General features: G+C 62.7%; 1 protein-coding gene across 1 annotated transcript in view; it reads left to right on the plus strand.

Moving 5' to 3' along the window:
* The window catches only part of INTS3 (integrator complex subunit 3), a 29944-nt gene extending 14324 nt beyond the window's left edge, over positions 1-15620 (plus strand). Inside the window, exons 5-24 of the mRNA XM_011381067.2 lie at positions 1-59; positions 2291-2435; positions 3225-3354; positions 4629-4726; positions 6030-6221; positions 7092-7179; positions 7685-7764; positions 8172-8263; positions 8627-8733; positions 9323-9442; positions 9785-9914; positions 10371-10425; positions 10657-10760; positions 11172-11216; positions 11363-11482; positions 12948-13101; positions 13910-13978; positions 14671-14746; positions 15103-15216; positions 15553-15620. The exon at positions 1-59 is cut by the window's left edge and continues 4 nt beyond it. Of these exons, the coding sequence (XP_011379369.1) occupies positions 1-59; positions 2291-2435; positions 3225-3354; positions 4629-4726; positions 6030-6221; positions 7092-7179; positions 7685-7764; positions 8172-8263; positions 8627-8733; positions 9323-9442; positions 9785-9914; positions 10371-10425; positions 10657-10760; positions 11172-11216; positions 11363-11482; positions 12948-13101; positions 13910-13978; positions 14671-14746; positions 15103-15216; positions 15553-15605 (2031 nt within the window). The 3' untranslated portion in view covers positions 15606-15620. The remainder of the gene's footprint in view (positions 60-2290; positions 2436-3224; positions 3355-4628; positions 4727-6029; positions 6222-7091; positions 7180-7684; positions 7765-8171; positions 8264-8626; positions 8734-9322; positions 9443-9784; positions 9915-10370; positions 10426-10656; positions 10761-11171; positions 11217-11362; positions 11483-12947; positions 13102-13909; positions 13979-14670; positions 14747-15102; positions 15217-15552) is intronic.
* Positions 15621-15638: the final 18 nt, after the last annotated feature.

Genomic DNA, 15638 nt, shown 5'->3' on the forward strand with positions numbered 1-15638 from the left:
GTCACGGCAAAGAACATCTGGCTGGCGGAGAGCGTTCTGGACGTCTTGACGGAGCAGCGGTAGGGTGGCCAGGGAGGGTGGTTGGCATGGGAGCCGGGCGGGCGGCGTGGGAGCCGGGCGGGGGGCATGGGAGCCAGGCGGGGGGCGTGGGAGCCGGGCGGGGGTGTGCGGGAGCTGGCCGGGGGGGCGTGGGAGCCGGGCAGGGGGCATGTGAAGGCTGGCAGGCGGCCCAGCACCTGGTTGGAGAGGCCCAGGCGGGCAGAGAGGCAGGTGTGTCAGTGACAAGCGCGGGAGCTGATGCCATGTGGCGGAGGGTGATGGGGAAGGAAGGTCTTCATGAAAAGGCTCAGGGCCCAGGAAAAACCGGTTCCATCTGATAAGGGTTTATTTTTGACCCAGACCTCCTTGGAATGTTTATCTTTCGGGGGAGGTGGGGGAGCATGAGCTCAGCACAGCAGGGCCAGCCAAGTGCCCAGGCCTGGCAGGTGCCCCTTTCCTCCCTTCCAGGCCTTTCCATCCCTACCCCCCTGTTGTGAAGGGTGGGGGCGAGGGGGTGGATTCCAGACCTGCCCTGGTTTGTGGATCCAGCTTGGAGGCAAGTGGGGCAGAGGGCCTAGGGGGCCATGCTGGGTGTTCCCGCTGATTTATCCCTTCCCGTCAAAGTAAAGGACCAGAGTTTGACGAGCTGTTCCGTATCAGAACCCGTTGGGGGCTGAGGCCTTCCTCTTGGTCCGTAGCCTCATTCTCTTGTCGCTGGATTTCAGAGTCCATTTCGGGGCGAGAACACCGTAACAGTCCTAACAGTCGAGTGACTGAGGGGGCTGACAGTACGCGTATTTCCCGCGGCCCCGCCCCGCTCACACGTGCGTGCTGGGCGCCGCTGGGCACCGCTGGGCACCGCTGGGCGCCGCGCGTCCCGGGCTGCGCCGCGTCTGCCGCGCAGCGCCGCCTAGCGTCCGGGGCCGGGCCTGCGGCGCGGTGGGGCGGGGCGGTCCCTCCTGGCGCAGCAGCGCCGTGGCCGGTCCGCCAGGCCTCCGCCCGCCTCTGGGGGCCTCTGCCTGTCCGCCATCCCCAGCCAGAGGGCCTCCCTTTCCTCCCCGTGTCCTCGCCACCCATCCCAGGGTTCAGGTCTGCCAGCAACCTTCCTAAAAAGTAGCTTTTCTCACTTTGTTCCTGGGGCCGGACACCTCCCGTTCCACACCTTAAAGCTGAGCTCCCCTGGTCCGGGCGGTCAGCGCCACCCCAGCACTGGCCCATAACTGCCTGCCTCTCCTCCTGCCCTCCGAGCCCTCAGGCTTTGGTGCTGGTGAGCCCCTGGACGTGTAAAGCTGTCCTCTTGGACACCCCTAATCCCTCCCTCCTCCCTCCCAAGTGTCTCCAGGGCTGTGGAATCAAAGGTAGCCGGCGGGGGAGGGGACCCTCCACAGTGTCCTTGGCTGCCGCCTCCATTCTGTGAAAGGAAAGGTCAGCGTCTCTCAATTAGGTGGCTGAGCACTTTTCCGGAACCAGGATGTAGCTCAGCTGGATTAATTAAAACTCCTCAGCTTCTTCCCCTGGCCCCCTCCTTCTAGCAGGGGGGAAGGGGAGGCAAAGCCATTACAAGCTGCTTGCCTGTGGGGGACGGCTCCCCAGTTTGGGCACTTAGAGACAGCGTTAGAGGTTTTGGACTCTCCCCCCTACATCCCCTTCTTCTAAAGCAGCGGGGTGCACACAGCTCATCACCCCCTTTCCTGCAGGGAAATTCTACAGCTCTTGGGAAAATGGGCTTTGCCATCCAAAATCTCGTCCTTCTTTTCAGATTGTGATTTAGGGCAGGTGACTCAGCGTCTGGGAGTGGGATCAGTGGCTAGACAGCCGGGAAATGTTGGTGGCATGGCCGGCTCTTGCGACAGGCATGGCAGAAGGGCTGACACTCTGCTCTGAAACCTCCAGGGCCCTCACAGGGTCTCGGTGGTCCCCAGACATCCTCGCATCACGCCTCGATAGCTGCTGGCTTAGGGATGCTGCAAACCTTTCTCCCCACGGTCTGAGCCGGGTAAAAGTTACGGCACATTTCTGTGGTAAAGAGAAGTCGCTTTCATCTAGCGGTTATCCTTCTCGGGCACCTAGGAGAGTAGCGGGAAGTCGTCCCCACCATAGCCAGGTGACAGCTCTCGGCAGTGACAGCGTGAGCAAGCAGTCAGGGAACCAAAGACCCGACTCCCAGGCCAGCCGCAGGCATTTCTAAGGCCCTGGAGCTGGGGGCGGGGTAGGGGTGGGCAGTGTAGACGGCAGGGCCGTGTCCCCGCAGGGAGTGGCTGCTGAAGAGCAGCCTCCTGGTGGCCATGGCCGTGTACACGTACCTGCGCCTCATCGTCGACCACCACGGTACCGCCCAGCTGCAGGCCCTGCGGCAGAAGGAGGTGGGCTTCTGCACCGCCCTGCTGCGGGAGCGGGTGAGCACAACACGGTGGGGGGCTGGCACCGGGTCGGGGTACCCCGGGTTCCGTGCGGAGACATGGGGGTGGCTCGGGGCTGGGTGTGTCTCCATCACTCCGAGACACACGAGGCGGGAGGGCGGGCCGTCGGCGAGGGATGGCCACACTCCCCGGAGATGCTGCCTGTCCCTCGGCGTCTGGGGGTTTTCCCCGTCGGCTTCGTGGACGCTTGCACGCCCACCGTGGCCATCCCCACACCTGCACACCGTGTGACTCATCCACTCTCAGGTCTCCCGCGTGAAGACCCCAGGGCTGTGCTCTCTAATGAGGAGCCGCTGGCCACGTATGGCAATTTAAGTTGAATTAATTAAAATTAGATAAAAATTTTAAATTCAGCCTCTGAGCTGAATCAGCCACATTTTAAGTGCACGTTAGGCACACGTGGCTAATGCGTCCTTCTGGACAGCAGGCACAGACTAGGCCCGTTACCACAGGGTGGTCTCTCAGACCCGGCGAGCCTGGGGTGAGGTGTTGGGGCCACTTCGCCAGTCCTGTCCTGACCGGGATCAAGACAGTTCTGGGAGGAAAGGGCAGAAGGCTAACGCGAAGGCCAGCAGGGCCTCAGCAGCTTCCAGTAACTTCTTCGTGAATTCAGCCCCCGACTTCTCACTCTCTTGCCCTGAACAGCCAGGAGCCAGTCCCTTGGTTCCAGGAGAAATCGTGTAATCCCTTCGGCCCGCTTTCCCTGCAGCGGGCAAACAATCCGTGTTTTTCTTTTCTTTCCTGTCCACCCCTCCCCCCATCAAGTTCATGGAATGCTTGATGATTGGCCGGGACCTCGTAAGGCTACTCCAGAATGTTGCCAGGATACCAGAATTTGAACTGCTTTGGAAAGATATTATCCATAACCCGCAAGCCTTGAGTCCTCAGTTCACAGGTAAGTAAAGGCCGACTTCCTGTCCTCGAGGCGGGAGGTCAGTGCGTATGGGCCACTTGAATCAAGAGGCAGAGGTTGGTGGGTAGGAGAGGCTTGGCAGTCAGACGTAGGAAGCCCGGGACCAGGCGGGCTCTGCCCACTACAGCTGGCCATGGTTCCCAGACTGGCCCTCCTTGGCGGGCTCCAGCCTAACCCTACTGCCTGCTCCTAAGGAGATGCGAGGCAGGGACTGTCCTTCCCCTTATCTGCCGACAGCTGTTTGGCTCAGGAGGTGAGCCGATGACCAGTTTCCAGCTCCACTGAGTCCAGCGGGGGAGTCAGAGGTCAGCTCGTGAGACTGAGTCAGCAGCGGGGCTGGACGGAGTCCTGTAAAAGAAGGCTCCTCCTGGGCGCGGTCCCGCCTCTGAATTCCAAGGGTCCAGCTTGGTCGGAATCCTCTGTGGGGGAGGGAAAGAGGCTCCGTGTGCCTCCCTGACGGGGCCCTTCCACGTCCCTCTCCCCTCCCCGGGGTCCTGCCTGCGGTCTGAACGGTCCCTGCAGCTTTGCTCCCTCACGTCACCTCTACCACGCACACGTGTGTGCACGTGTGTGTGCGTGTGCACATGCACACAACACGAAAGCAGTCGTCCAGGGCCTGGGAAGCCAGGAAGGGAGAGAGGAAGTCGCGGTTTGCCTCGCAAGCCCTCACGCTGAGCGCGCGCTGAGTCTTGAGTGCCCGCTGTGTGCCAGGCGCACGCGAACTCTCAATCCTCAGACTTCCCTGTACGGTAGAGGTTTTACTTTCCGTGTTTGCAGATAAAGAAAACGAGGGTGGAGAGCTTGAGTAGTTTGCCCAAGGCCACGCAGCTAGTAGGTGTCAGAGGCAGCGTCTGGGTCCAGGTCTGTCTGACTGCAGAGCTCACGCTGTTGCCACCAGCACAGTGGTCCCGGGACCCAGTGACGGGACATTCAGGAGCAGGGAGAGAGGCTAGGGACTCCCACGTTTCCCCCCTAACTTGCCCACATGTTGCCAGCTGGAATAATGTGCGTGGGGGGCTCCAGACGGCCAGTGGGAGAGACCCCTCTGGGTCCCGGGGACAGTGGGTGGCCAGAGCAGAACACGCGGTGCTGGTTAAACCCTCGCTTGTACCTGCGCCGACCTGTCTTGGTGTCGCCTTGGAATTTCCCCACGAACAAGGCCACTGGCCATCAGCACCTGGCCCGGGCTCCCCACCTGCCTCCGTCCACCTGGTCCTCAGGCTTCTCTCTTCTCTTCCCTTGCCCGCTTGGTGCAGGCATCCTGCAGCTTCTTCAGTCAAGAACGTCCCGGAAATTTCTGGCATGTCGCCTAACCCCAGACATGGAGACCAAGCTCCTCTTCATGACCTCCCGGGTGAGCTCGCCTGTGCCGGCAGGCGGGGGCTGCAGGCACCAGTGGGACTGCCTCCAGCCATCGGTTGGGCACTATCGATTGCTGACTAGTGGAGTCCTGGTCAGGTGATGCCCCCAACCTACCTGGCACTGGGCACAGTGCTGAGAGCTAGGGAACATTGTATGTCAACTGTAATTGAAAAATCAAAAATTATTTAAAAAAAGAAAGAACTGAGGATACAGTGTTAAGTAAGAGAGACAGTTCCAGCGCTTATGATGCTTCTGGCCTGTGTAAAGCAGACGCTAAACCAGTAACTGTGCATCAACAACGTAACTGACAAGTGTGAAACATGCCACAGAAGGGCAGGGCGAGGTGTTCACTCTGGGAAACCCACTGTCCCCCCGGGGGGGACCACGAGCTCTCAGGAAGAGACCGCTGGCCTTCTGGTTCCCAGTCATGGCTGACTGACAGCAAATTGCTCGGGGAGCGTGTATAAAATACCCCTTCCTAGATCCCTCTGTCCTGGACAGTCAGACTGAGGAATCTATTTTTAACAGAGTCGCTGGGCATCAGCTCCTCTGCGGCCAGTCTGGCATCAGGGGACCGCTGCTCTAGCCAGCTTGCAGCACCCCATGTCATCCGGGAGAACTGTCTGGGTCTGCGCTGTCCCACGCGGTGGCCACCAGCCGTGTGTTGCGATTTAAGTAGTTAAAACTAAGTGAAATGAAAACTTCAGTACCTTGGTGTCAGTAGCTACATTTGTAGAAAGTTATACTAGACAGTGGGGTCTAGATGTTTTTGGGTTTCTTTAACTCTGCTTTCTGTTTGGGTTGAATTTGGGGACCGGGTGTCGCTGCTTGCCACCACGCAGTCTGTCGGGGGAAGGCCTTGCTACGGGGGGCTGGCAGGTCCACGTACCTCAGACAGTGACAGTTGGAAAGCCAGTCAGTGCCGAGGGGTGAACGGGCTCAGCTCCTGTTCCCGGGTCGCTGTTCACAAGTAGCTCAAGGGAAGGCGAGGTGCTGCTCGTGGCTGGGAGCCCGCAGCCAGTGCGGGAGCAGGGAGCCGGGCGTGGCCTACAGCAGCATCGGGGGTAAACGTGGCATCAGGTCGGTGGCCAGAACAAATGCTCCGCTGCGTTCTTTAACATCTGGGAGGTCGTCCCGGAGGAGGGCGGCCTGAGACACAGTGCGCGTGAACGAGTACATTGTGGCGAGCAGCCGAAGTCTAGGCCCCACCTGGCGGTGGCCGGTGCTCATCTTCCTCTGCCCAGGGTCCCCAGCCTCTCCGCCAAGTTTCTCTTTCCAACGTCTCTGTCCCCCAGGTGCGGTTTGGTCAACAGAAGCGATACCAGGACTGGTTCCAGCGCCAATACCTGTCCACCCCAGATAGCCAGTCTCTACGCTGCGACCTCATTCGCTACATCTGTGGGGTTGTCCACCCTTCTAATGAGGTGCTCAGTTCAGATGTCCTGCCCCGATGGGCCATCATTGGTTGGCTGCTGACAACATGCACGGTGAGCAGCTGGGCCACGGGGCGGAGGCCATGGGTGGCAGAGGGTCCCTCTCCCCTCCTGCTCCCCTGTCTCCCGGCCCCGGAAGGCCCTCTCTCGCTCGCTGCCTGCTGGCCTCTCGGCGTTTACCCCACCTCTTCTAGAAATTCCTGTCCCTAGAAATTTACTCATGCACGTTTCTTCCCGTCTGGGGTGGGGTTGGATGGGCTCACCTGCACTTTGGCTGCCAGTCCCCAAGCCTGGGTGTCTGGTGTCCATCTTCCAGAAGCCACATGCAGCTTTTCTCCTGAACCATCCATCCTTTCTCAGGTTTAGGGCCTGTGCTCCCCAGCTCCTTAAGCCTAGCAACCCCCCTGCCCCCCCACCTCACGTCCCCACCCCCGTGCTGGGGTGGGGGCTGTCCGTCTCTGGCATCTAGTCGCCCTCTGACCTCTTGTGTAAAGGCTCTCCCTCCCCCATCCGACCGGCCTGTGGAATGTGCTGACTCAGATACAACAGCGGGCTCCTCCGGGGCTCTCTCCTTCAGCCATGTCCCTGGGGAGCCCAGCAAAGGCTCAGATGAGTGCCTCTCAGTTCAGGGGTGACCAGGGACCCCCAGGCCCCGGCGTCCCCCCTTATAGGACCAGGGTGTGTTCAGGGTGTGTGAGAACCCAGGCCGAGCCCCAGCCCCTGGGTTGGCGAGACCACAAGGGACTCACACTCGTATAGACTTGGGTGCCCTGTACCTCGCACCCCTGTGGAGCTCCCACCCCATCTCCCTTAGACCTGAATTTTGTGGTTGGCGGGGTCTGGCCCGGGGGCCTGCCTTGGGCGAACGAATGGAGGGGAGCTGGCCGCTGAAACCAGCCCTCGTGCCTCCCCTCCCTCTTGCAGTCAAATGTCGCTGCGTCCAACGCCAAGCTGGCCCTGTTTTATGACTGGCTGTTCTTCAGCCCAGATAAGGACAGCATCATGAACATAGGTACGTGGCTGCCACCAGCCAGCACCACCCACCCCTGCCCGCGGGCGGCCTCGGCGTGGCCTGTCCCGAACCTCAGGGCGGCGCGGAGGGGCGGCGGCGCGGAGGGGCGGCGGCGCGGAGGGGCGGCGGCGCGGAGGGGCGGCGGCGTGGCCGGAGCGGTTCTGTAGTCCCCCGGTGGTGCTCCCTGGGCCTAGCAGGGAGGTTGCTGGGTGGGCCACGCGACACTCACCCCTTGTTCCCACCGCCTGGGCTTGGACTTGGGGTGCTGTCTGTAGTAGAAAAGGCCAGCCACATGCCTCTCCTCTCCTGCCACTCCCCTCCTGCAGGCTGCGTGCCGGGAACGAGGGCTCCCAGCCTTTTGGGGGGTTGTCTACTTTGTGGTCTGCCCGGGGGGAATGGGGGGCAGGGAGAAGTGCAAGTGTCCGGGGCCATTGGGCGGCGTCGGCCAGCGGGCCGTGGGGCTGGGAGCAGGCTCTGAAGCGGCCCTCCCGCTGTGTGTCCGCAGAGCCGGCCATCCTGGTCATGCATCACTCCATGAAGCCCCACCCGGCCATCACCGCCACTCTCCTGGACTTCATGTGCCGCGTGCGTGTCCTCGCCCTCCGCGCCCAGCTGCCGGGGCGGGCGTGTGCCCCCTGGACCTCCGGGCTGCAAAGAGGCCTTCCCTTGCCCTCGGCCTATGGCAGGAGGGGGCGTGGTCCCCCCAGGCCAGGCGTCCTCCCTCCCTGCCCCACTGTCTCCAGTGGGCCGTGGCCGGCTGTCCATGTCTCTGCAGGGTTCCTCAGCCTCAGAGACGACTACCTAATAGTCTCACCTCCTGGAGGAGCAGCAGGTCCCCGTTTCAACAGCCTGGAATGGGCGGGAACATTCCGGTCCTTCCCGTGGTCGTATCCCCGGGCCCTCCGATCGGAGCCAGAGCCGCTGGTCGGAGCTCGTGCAGTACGCTCCCTGGATGGGGCTGCGCTCACTGTCCTCCCCGCCTTCCTTTCCAGATCATTCCCAACTTCTACCCGCCGCTGGAGGGCCACGTGCGGCAGGGCGTCTTCTCCTCGTTGAGCCACATCGTGGAGAAGCGGGTCTTGGCGTAAGGGTCCCCGTTGACGTGGGCGGGGCCGGGCTGTGGGCTGCAGGCTGCTTCGCGGGCCTCAGCAGGTCGGGCGTGTGCAGACCCCGCCACGCACGTGTGGGCCCTGTCCCCAGAGAGGCGTGAGGAGCGCTGGCTCCACGGCAGATGCCACACGTGTCCTCTTGGCTCTCAGAGCAACGTCTCCCCTGTCGCCATGTGCGCCGCGCTCAAAGGGCTTTATGCCTTCACTGTCTCCCGGTGACCCTCTGCGGGGTCTGAGCGTGGCCCAGTTTTACTGGTCGGGCTCAGGCCGATCGCTTTACCTGCGTCGGGCTCGGAGTGAGGGGCTCCGAAGCCGACCTTTGCTCGCGCTCCCCACAGGCACCTGGCACCCCTGTTCGACAACCCCAAATTGGACAAGGAGCTGCGGGCCATGCTGAGGGAGAAGTTTCCGGAGTTCTGCGGCTCACCCAGCCCACCCGTGGGAGGTGCGGGCCCTCCCCCTCCGTCACCGCGTCCAAAGGGCCGGAGACCCGGGCTCAGGCTGGGCGCGGGGCTGTCCACCGCCGCCCCGCGCCCCTCGCGCCGCCTCGCGCCCGGCCCCGCGCGCCTCTGCCGCCTCCACTCCCGTGTCTTCGGCTCGCCTGTCCTCAGCAGGGAAAGGCGTTCGCGGGACGTGTTCACGTCACCTCGACTCTGCCCACCTGTCCTCTTGGCCCGGGCCTGGTGACGTCGCGCTGCTGGGTGTCACGTCCTGCTCCCAGTGCCGGACACTCACTCGCCGTGGGGCCGGACGTCCCAGCTCGGTTTTACATTGAGGCGCACTCGGGACCATCCTTGGCCTTAGCCGCTCCTGAGCTGAGCGGGAGGAGTCACGGCCCGTGCTGTTTTGTTCCAGCAGAGTCGCCCCGCGAGTCCTGGGGGGCCGGGAGGGCGGGGCTTGGTCCCTCCAGGGTCCGTGCTCCACGAGGGCCGTGACTCCTCACTCTGTCACTTGTCCTCCAGTCTGCTCTAAGCATGGGGCGTGTGAGAGGACATGGGCGGCCATCAAACGTCTCGTCTCTCTTTACTCCCAAGTCAAAATTGAGGAGCCAGTTTCCATGGAGATGGACAACCACATGTCAGACAAGGATGAGAGTTGCTATGACAACGCAGAGGCGGCCTTCAGTGACGATGAGGAGGATCTCAACAGCAAAGGTCAGGCTCACAGCCAGGGCTGTCCGGAGTGCGTCAGCCCGGGTCCCGCTGGCAGGAGCAGCCTCTCGGTGGTCCTTCTCACCTCTGCCTCCGGGTGGGTTTCATCCACAGGGGTGCTGGGTGCGACGCCAGGGTGCAGAGCCCTGCACTGGGCACCGAAGCAGGGAAGGAGGCATGGCCCCGGCCTCGAGTCCTCGGGCCGGGCGGGCACGCGTCCGGGAGGTGCTGCAGGCAGGCACGCACGTGGCGCCAAGCATGCCCGTGAGCGGGGGCAGGTTGCTCGGGGGCTGTCTCTGTCGCTGTCCAGGCAGAGTGACTTCTTTCCTAAACCACCCCTTTTAGGAAAGAAGAGAGAGTTTCGCTTCCATCCTATCAAGGAGACGGTCGTGGAGGAGCCAGTTGACATCACCCCGTACCTCGACCAGCTGGACGAGTCTCTCAGGGACAAGGTCCTCCAGCTGCAGAAGGGCAGGTGAGCACAGCCCGTGCGCCCGGCCCAGGGGGTCCAGCCCCGGGCTCTGCCTGGTGCTTAGTGGGGCAGCAGAGTGGCAGGGTGGTGGGCTGGGAGGGCACATGCTGGGTGCACGGAGAGGTAGCTGGAGCTGCGTGAGATGTCTTCTGCAGTTTAGGGGGCTTGGGCTGGGAGTGGGGCAGCCTCGCTCTCCAGCACCCCAGTTCTCACTCCCTGGGTTCTGAGGGGAGGGGCCTCTGCGAGCCTAAGCAGGATGGTGAGGACGCCCCTTCTCCGTGTGGCTGTGGCCAGAGAGCAGCACACTGTGCCCCGAGCCTCCCCCCAGCCCTCAGCCCTCAGGGCCCCTGTGTTCTGTTCTGGCGCGTGGGACTGTGCTGGTGCCCACTCTCCTGGGCGCGTGTCTTGCCTCTGCCATCACCTGCGGCCCTGACGTCTCCTCTCCCTTCTGTGTTGCAGTGACACAGAGGCCCAGTGCGAGGTCATGCAGGAGATTGTGGACCAGGTCCTGGAGGTGAGGGGAGACCACCGCCTCAGGGAGGGAGCAGCCCAGGCCTCCGCCGCAGACTCTTCCCCGCCCCCCTCTTCTCCAACCCAGTGCATCCCCTCTGGTGGGGGAGGAGCTGGCTGATCGTTGATGGGGAGGTGGGAGCTGACACGTCCAGAGGCTCTGGGTGCTAGGGCAGTGAGGCTGGAGTGAGGCTGGAGTCCGACGGCCTTCCCCCCACCTCGTCTCGCCACCCAGGAAGACTTCGACTCGGAGCAGCTGTCCGTGCTCGCGTCCTGCCTGCAGGAGCTCTTCAAGGCCCACTTCCGGGGGGAGGTGCTGCCGGAGGAGGTCACCGAAGAGTAAGGCACCCACCCCCACCCCCCACCCCCGCAGCTCCCAGCCTCAGGGAGGCAGAGCACCCTCTCAGAGCCCAAGCCCGAGAGGCCGCTTGCTGTGGGCTTGAGAAAGAGAAAGGATCGCAGTGCCCTGAGAATCGTGTAAGCAACGGTTCCCTTTAGCCCTGGGACGCCGAGCGCCCTGGGGCAGGGACTGGCACCACACCGGTGTGCCGGCGGCCCCGGCCTTCACGGCTGCAGCCTGGTCAGACCCTTGCCTGGACCCTCCCTGAGGGGCAGGAATCTCACCTTAAATGATGTTGACAGTCCAGGTGTGGCTCCCTGCTGGGGAGCTGTTTTCTCTGTGACTGGCCTCTGGCCCACAGCTGCCCTGTCTACCCACCTGGGCTCTCATAGGTCCTCTCCGGCCCGCAGGTCCCTGGAGGAGTCTGTGGGGAAGCCACTCTACCTGATATTTAGGTAAGCGCTCAGCCGCAGGGCGACGCTGCTCTGCCAGCCGCCCTCCCGGAGCCCTCAGGTCTTCTGTCCTGGTGACGGGAGCCCGAGCCCCCAGAAGCCCCGGCGCCTGCCCCCGGCAGAGCTCTGCCCCTCCCTCCCGCCTGCAGGAACCTGTGCCAGATGCAGGAGGACAACAGCAGCTTCTCTCTGCTCCTGGACCTTCTCTCCGAGCTGTACCAGAAGCAGCCGAAGATCGGCTACCACCTGCTCTACTACCTGCGCGCCAGGTGGGTGTGGTCCCCACCTGTCAGGGGTCGGGGAGCATCCTGGCCGGCGTCTCCTGCAGAGCTGCTCCCCACCCTCAGCTCTCGTCCCAGGGCTGTCCACGTGTGCTTTTTAGTAACAGCTTTGCTGTGTACCATTCAGTGGTTTTTAGAGCATTCACGAAGCTGCACAGCCGTCCGTCCCTGCTGTCTGATGGAGACAGTGTCATCGCCCAGGCCCGTTCGCGGTCCCGTTCCCACCCCCCTTTCACCCAGCCCCGTCCGCCTCCGATCCGCTTTCTGTAGACGTGCGCGATCTCGGTATTTCACGTAAACGGAATCATGCGGCGTGTGGTTTTCCGTGACCGGCTTTTCCCGTGTCCCTGCCGTGGCGCGTGTCGGCGCCTCATTCCCCGATAACACTCCGCTGTGTGGGCACATCGCAGTTTGTGCAGTGGCTGTTTCTCTTCTTCGTCGTGTCTAGAGCTGCCGTTTTCACGTGGACGTGTGTGTTCCGTGTTCCTGGGTATACACCTAGGAGCGGAATTGCTGGGTCAGATGGTAACTCGTTAAATCCGTGAGAAACTGTCAAACTATTATTCAGGAGTAAGTGCAACCACTTACGTTGCCACCAGCGACGTGCGAGGTTCTGAGTTCTTCGCCCTCTCTCCATTGTCTGCCTGTTTGGTGCTGGCCATTCTCGTGGGTGTGAGGTGGGACCTCGCTGTGCTTCTGACGTGATTCTCCTCATGGCTCATGGTGTGGAACATCTTCTCACACGCTTATCGGCCATTTGTATGTCTTCTTTGGAGAAATGTCTGTCGAAATTCTGTCCTACGTTTTAATTAGGTTATTTGTCTTCCTTGTTGGTTTTTAGGAGTTGTTTACGTATTCTGGTTACAAGTCCCTTTTCAAATATATGGTCTGCATGTATTTTCTTCCATTCTGCGGGTGGTTTTTCACTTTCTTGATGGCGTCCAGTGAAACACCAAAGTTTTAAATTTTGATGAAGTCCACTTTATTTTTCCTTTTGTTACTCTGCTTTTGGTGTCCTGAAGATTTAAGCTCACAGGTTCTTTTAAGAAGCCTATACTTTCCGTTATTCCATTTAGGCCTAGAACCCGGTACGAGTTAAGTTCTGTGTGTCGTGTGGGCGGGGTCTCCACGTGTCATTGTCCTGATGGCTCGGAGCCCAGAGAGCGGGAGGGGAAGCTTCTCCAGCCTCCCCTGAGCCCCCTCGCCTGTGCAGACTCACCCACTGGCAGCCTGCTCGTCGTGCTCGGGGCTCTGCCTGGGGCGTCCGGGAAGGGTGGGCAGGCAGAAGAGCGCTTCCTGGTGCCCATAAGTCCCCGAGCCCTTGGGGAGCAGGGAGAGCACGAAGTAGGTCGTGCAGGGCCGCAGAGGGGCTCTGGGGGGCCCTCCTCGGGGGCGTCTGGGGCCGGGTGCTGGGGCCGGGCGCCTGGCTGAGGCCCAGCCGGTCCTCTTGCAGCAAAGCCGCCGCAGGGAAGATGAACCTGTACGAGTCGTTCGCCCAGGCCACACAGCTGGGCGACCTGCACACCTGCCTGATGATGGACATGAAGGCCTGCCAGGAGGACGACGTGCGGCTGCTGTGCCACCTCACACCGTCCATCTACACAGAGGTCAGAGCCGCTGCCGGGTCTGGGGTGGGTGGCGCTGTGCCCAACTCGGTGCCCGCAGCCCTGACCAGCCCTCCTGCACCCCTCCGGCCTTGGTGGGGTGTCCCCTGCTTCCGCCTCGCTTTAGTAAAGGCTGAAAGAGGTCTAACCCCCGCCCCCCGGCCCCAAGTCCCTGTCCTGTGCTCTGTCTGTGCGGTGAGCTGGGGCCTGAGCCTGTTCTCTTGGCTTCCCGGCTTTGGCCCCCTCCCCTGGCCCTAGGGTGGGTTCCCCAGCCCTCTCGCCAACTAGAGGCTCACCGTCGGATTCTCTCTGGTTCCCCGAGACCAGGGCCTTGTGCACACTCAGCTTCCGATCCCCGCCCCGCCCCCCCCGCCCCCCGCCGTCACCCACAGCCTCCTCTGGGAGCTGGGACACAGCCGGAGGAGGTGTCTGCTCTGCCTCCCCTGGTGCAAGGCCCTGGGATGGGAAGTGGGTCGGGGGATGGTGGGACAGGAGACTGTGCTGGCAGCTGGCAGCCAGGGGCGGGCGGGAGGAGGCTGCGGATGGCCAGCCGTAGTCGTTCCTCCCCTGCTCCGTCCCCGGGGAACCGGCCTCTCCAGGAGGGGTCCTGCCCACCCCGCACCCTCCACCCTCACGCCCTCCGCAGTGCAGGCTGCAGCCTCCTCTCTGGCTGAGGCCAGTGCCCCGAGGCTCAGCTTCCCAGCTTCGGAGCTGCTGGGTCTGCTTAGGGCTTTACATTAGGCACCGTGTCTGGCTCACCAGCCACCCCCGGGCACGCCCTGGACCCTGCCTCAGTTTCACCCCTCCCCAGTTTCCAGACGAGACCCTGCGGAGCGGGGAGCTGCTCAACATGATCGTGGCCGTCATCGACTCTGCACAGGTGGGCGTCGAGCTGTCGCCTGAGAGGCTGGCTGCAGACGGGGCCCAGGCTGGGGGGACGGCGCAGCCTGGAGGGGCAGGCGGGCCGCAGTCCTGCCAGGCTCCCCAGTCTCCCCCACGTGCCTTGGGCACTCCCGTCCCATGGGGAAAGTGAGGGATTGGCTGTTGCTCTCCACTGGCCTTCCCTGGGCTCAGGGCGGGAATGGTCAGACCGTGGCCTTTGCACGTGCAGCAGTCCCCGGTCACCGAGAGGCTGTAGCCCTGTTGGTCCACCCTCGAGCCTGACTTCAGGTGCCCCGTCCGTAAGGGAGGAAGCTTAGCAGCCCGGTCCTTCCCTGGCTTTTCTCCTCCCCACACCTGTGGTCCAAAGCTTGGCCTCCTGCAGTCCCCACCCCCATCACGGGCTGGGACGGGTCAGACATGATGGCCTAGTGGAGAAGCTGCCTATCCTGCCATCAGGGCGTGAGGGGCGCTTTTACTTAACTATTTTGCCCCAGACAGACCTGTGGGCACCACTCAGGCCTGCTGCTGCTTTCCCAGACCGCTCTGTCCTTCAGAGACCCCGGCACCCGTCAGGCCCTTCCCGTCCCATCAAACCAGCTTCTGTTCCCTCTGACTCCCCACGCGCCCTCCTGCTTCTCCCCCGTGCCACTTACGTCCGGGTTCTGCCTTCCTCCTCCTCCTCCTCCTCAGCTCCAGGAGCTGGTCTGCCACGTGATGATGGGGAACCTGGTCATGTTTCGAAAAGACTCAGTTCTCAACATTCTGAGTAAGTGGACGGGCCGTCGGGCACGCTGGGCGATGGGAGCGGCCACGTGTGTTCCAGTGGCAGGAGAGCCGCTTCCGGCAGAGTGGGCTAGAGCTCCCCGCCCCCCAGTGGGCGTGGGCCGCGTCTCTCTCGACCTGTTTCTTGCTCCGTGAAAGGGAGAGAGACCTCGGCCCTCCGCCTGCAGAGCTGTGTGATGGCTTTGGGCATCAGCTGTGCGGGGAGGGGACATATCTGTGGGCTTAGGGTCACTGCCATCCATGCTCCGGGCGCCGGTGGTCAGTGGGTTCGCTGTGTGTGTGCACGCACGTGCGTGCGTGTGCGTGAGAGAGAGCGTGTGTCTTCTCCCTCTCTCGAAGTCCAGAGCCTGGACTGGGAAACCTTCGAGCAGTACTGCGCGTGGCAGCTCTTCCTGGCCCACAACATTCCCCTGGAGACCATTATCCCCATCCTGCAGCACCTCAAATACAAGGGTGAGCAGGCTGTACAGGGGCGGGGCCCTGAGGACACGCCCAGCCCGGCCAGGCCCAGGCCCAGGCCCAGGCCCATTATGGGTTGCTGAATGGACACCCCTCCCCTGCTCCCCGAAGTGCCCTGCAGGAGGGCAGGCTTCCTGTCAGCCTTCTGTACCTGGCCGAGTCCTGCGGGCCCCTCTGAGCCAGGCACTGGGGCTTTACACGGGTGGGCTTGGGGGGGGCTTGGGGATTGGCCTGGCCCTCCCCGTGGCTGTCGCTGGGCGGTGGGAGAGGTGCCAGGATTTCTTCCTGGACCCTCAGCTGTTTCTGAGCGGCTTCTGCCCTTCCCCGCAGAGCACCCAGAGGCCCTTTCTTGCCTCCTGCTTCAGCTTCGGAGAGAGAAGTGAGTTCCACCCCCACCTCCTCACCCCCCCCCCCCC

The sequence above is a fragment of the Pteropus vampyrus genome, unplaced genomic scaffold, assembly GCF_000151845.1.
Source record: "Pteropus vampyrus isolate Shadow unplaced genomic scaffold, Pvam_2.0 Scaffold426, whole genome shotgun sequence".
Taxonomy (NCBI): domain Eukaryota; kingdom Metazoa; phylum Chordata; class Mammalia; order Chiroptera; family Pteropodidae; genus Pteropus; species Pteropus vampyrus.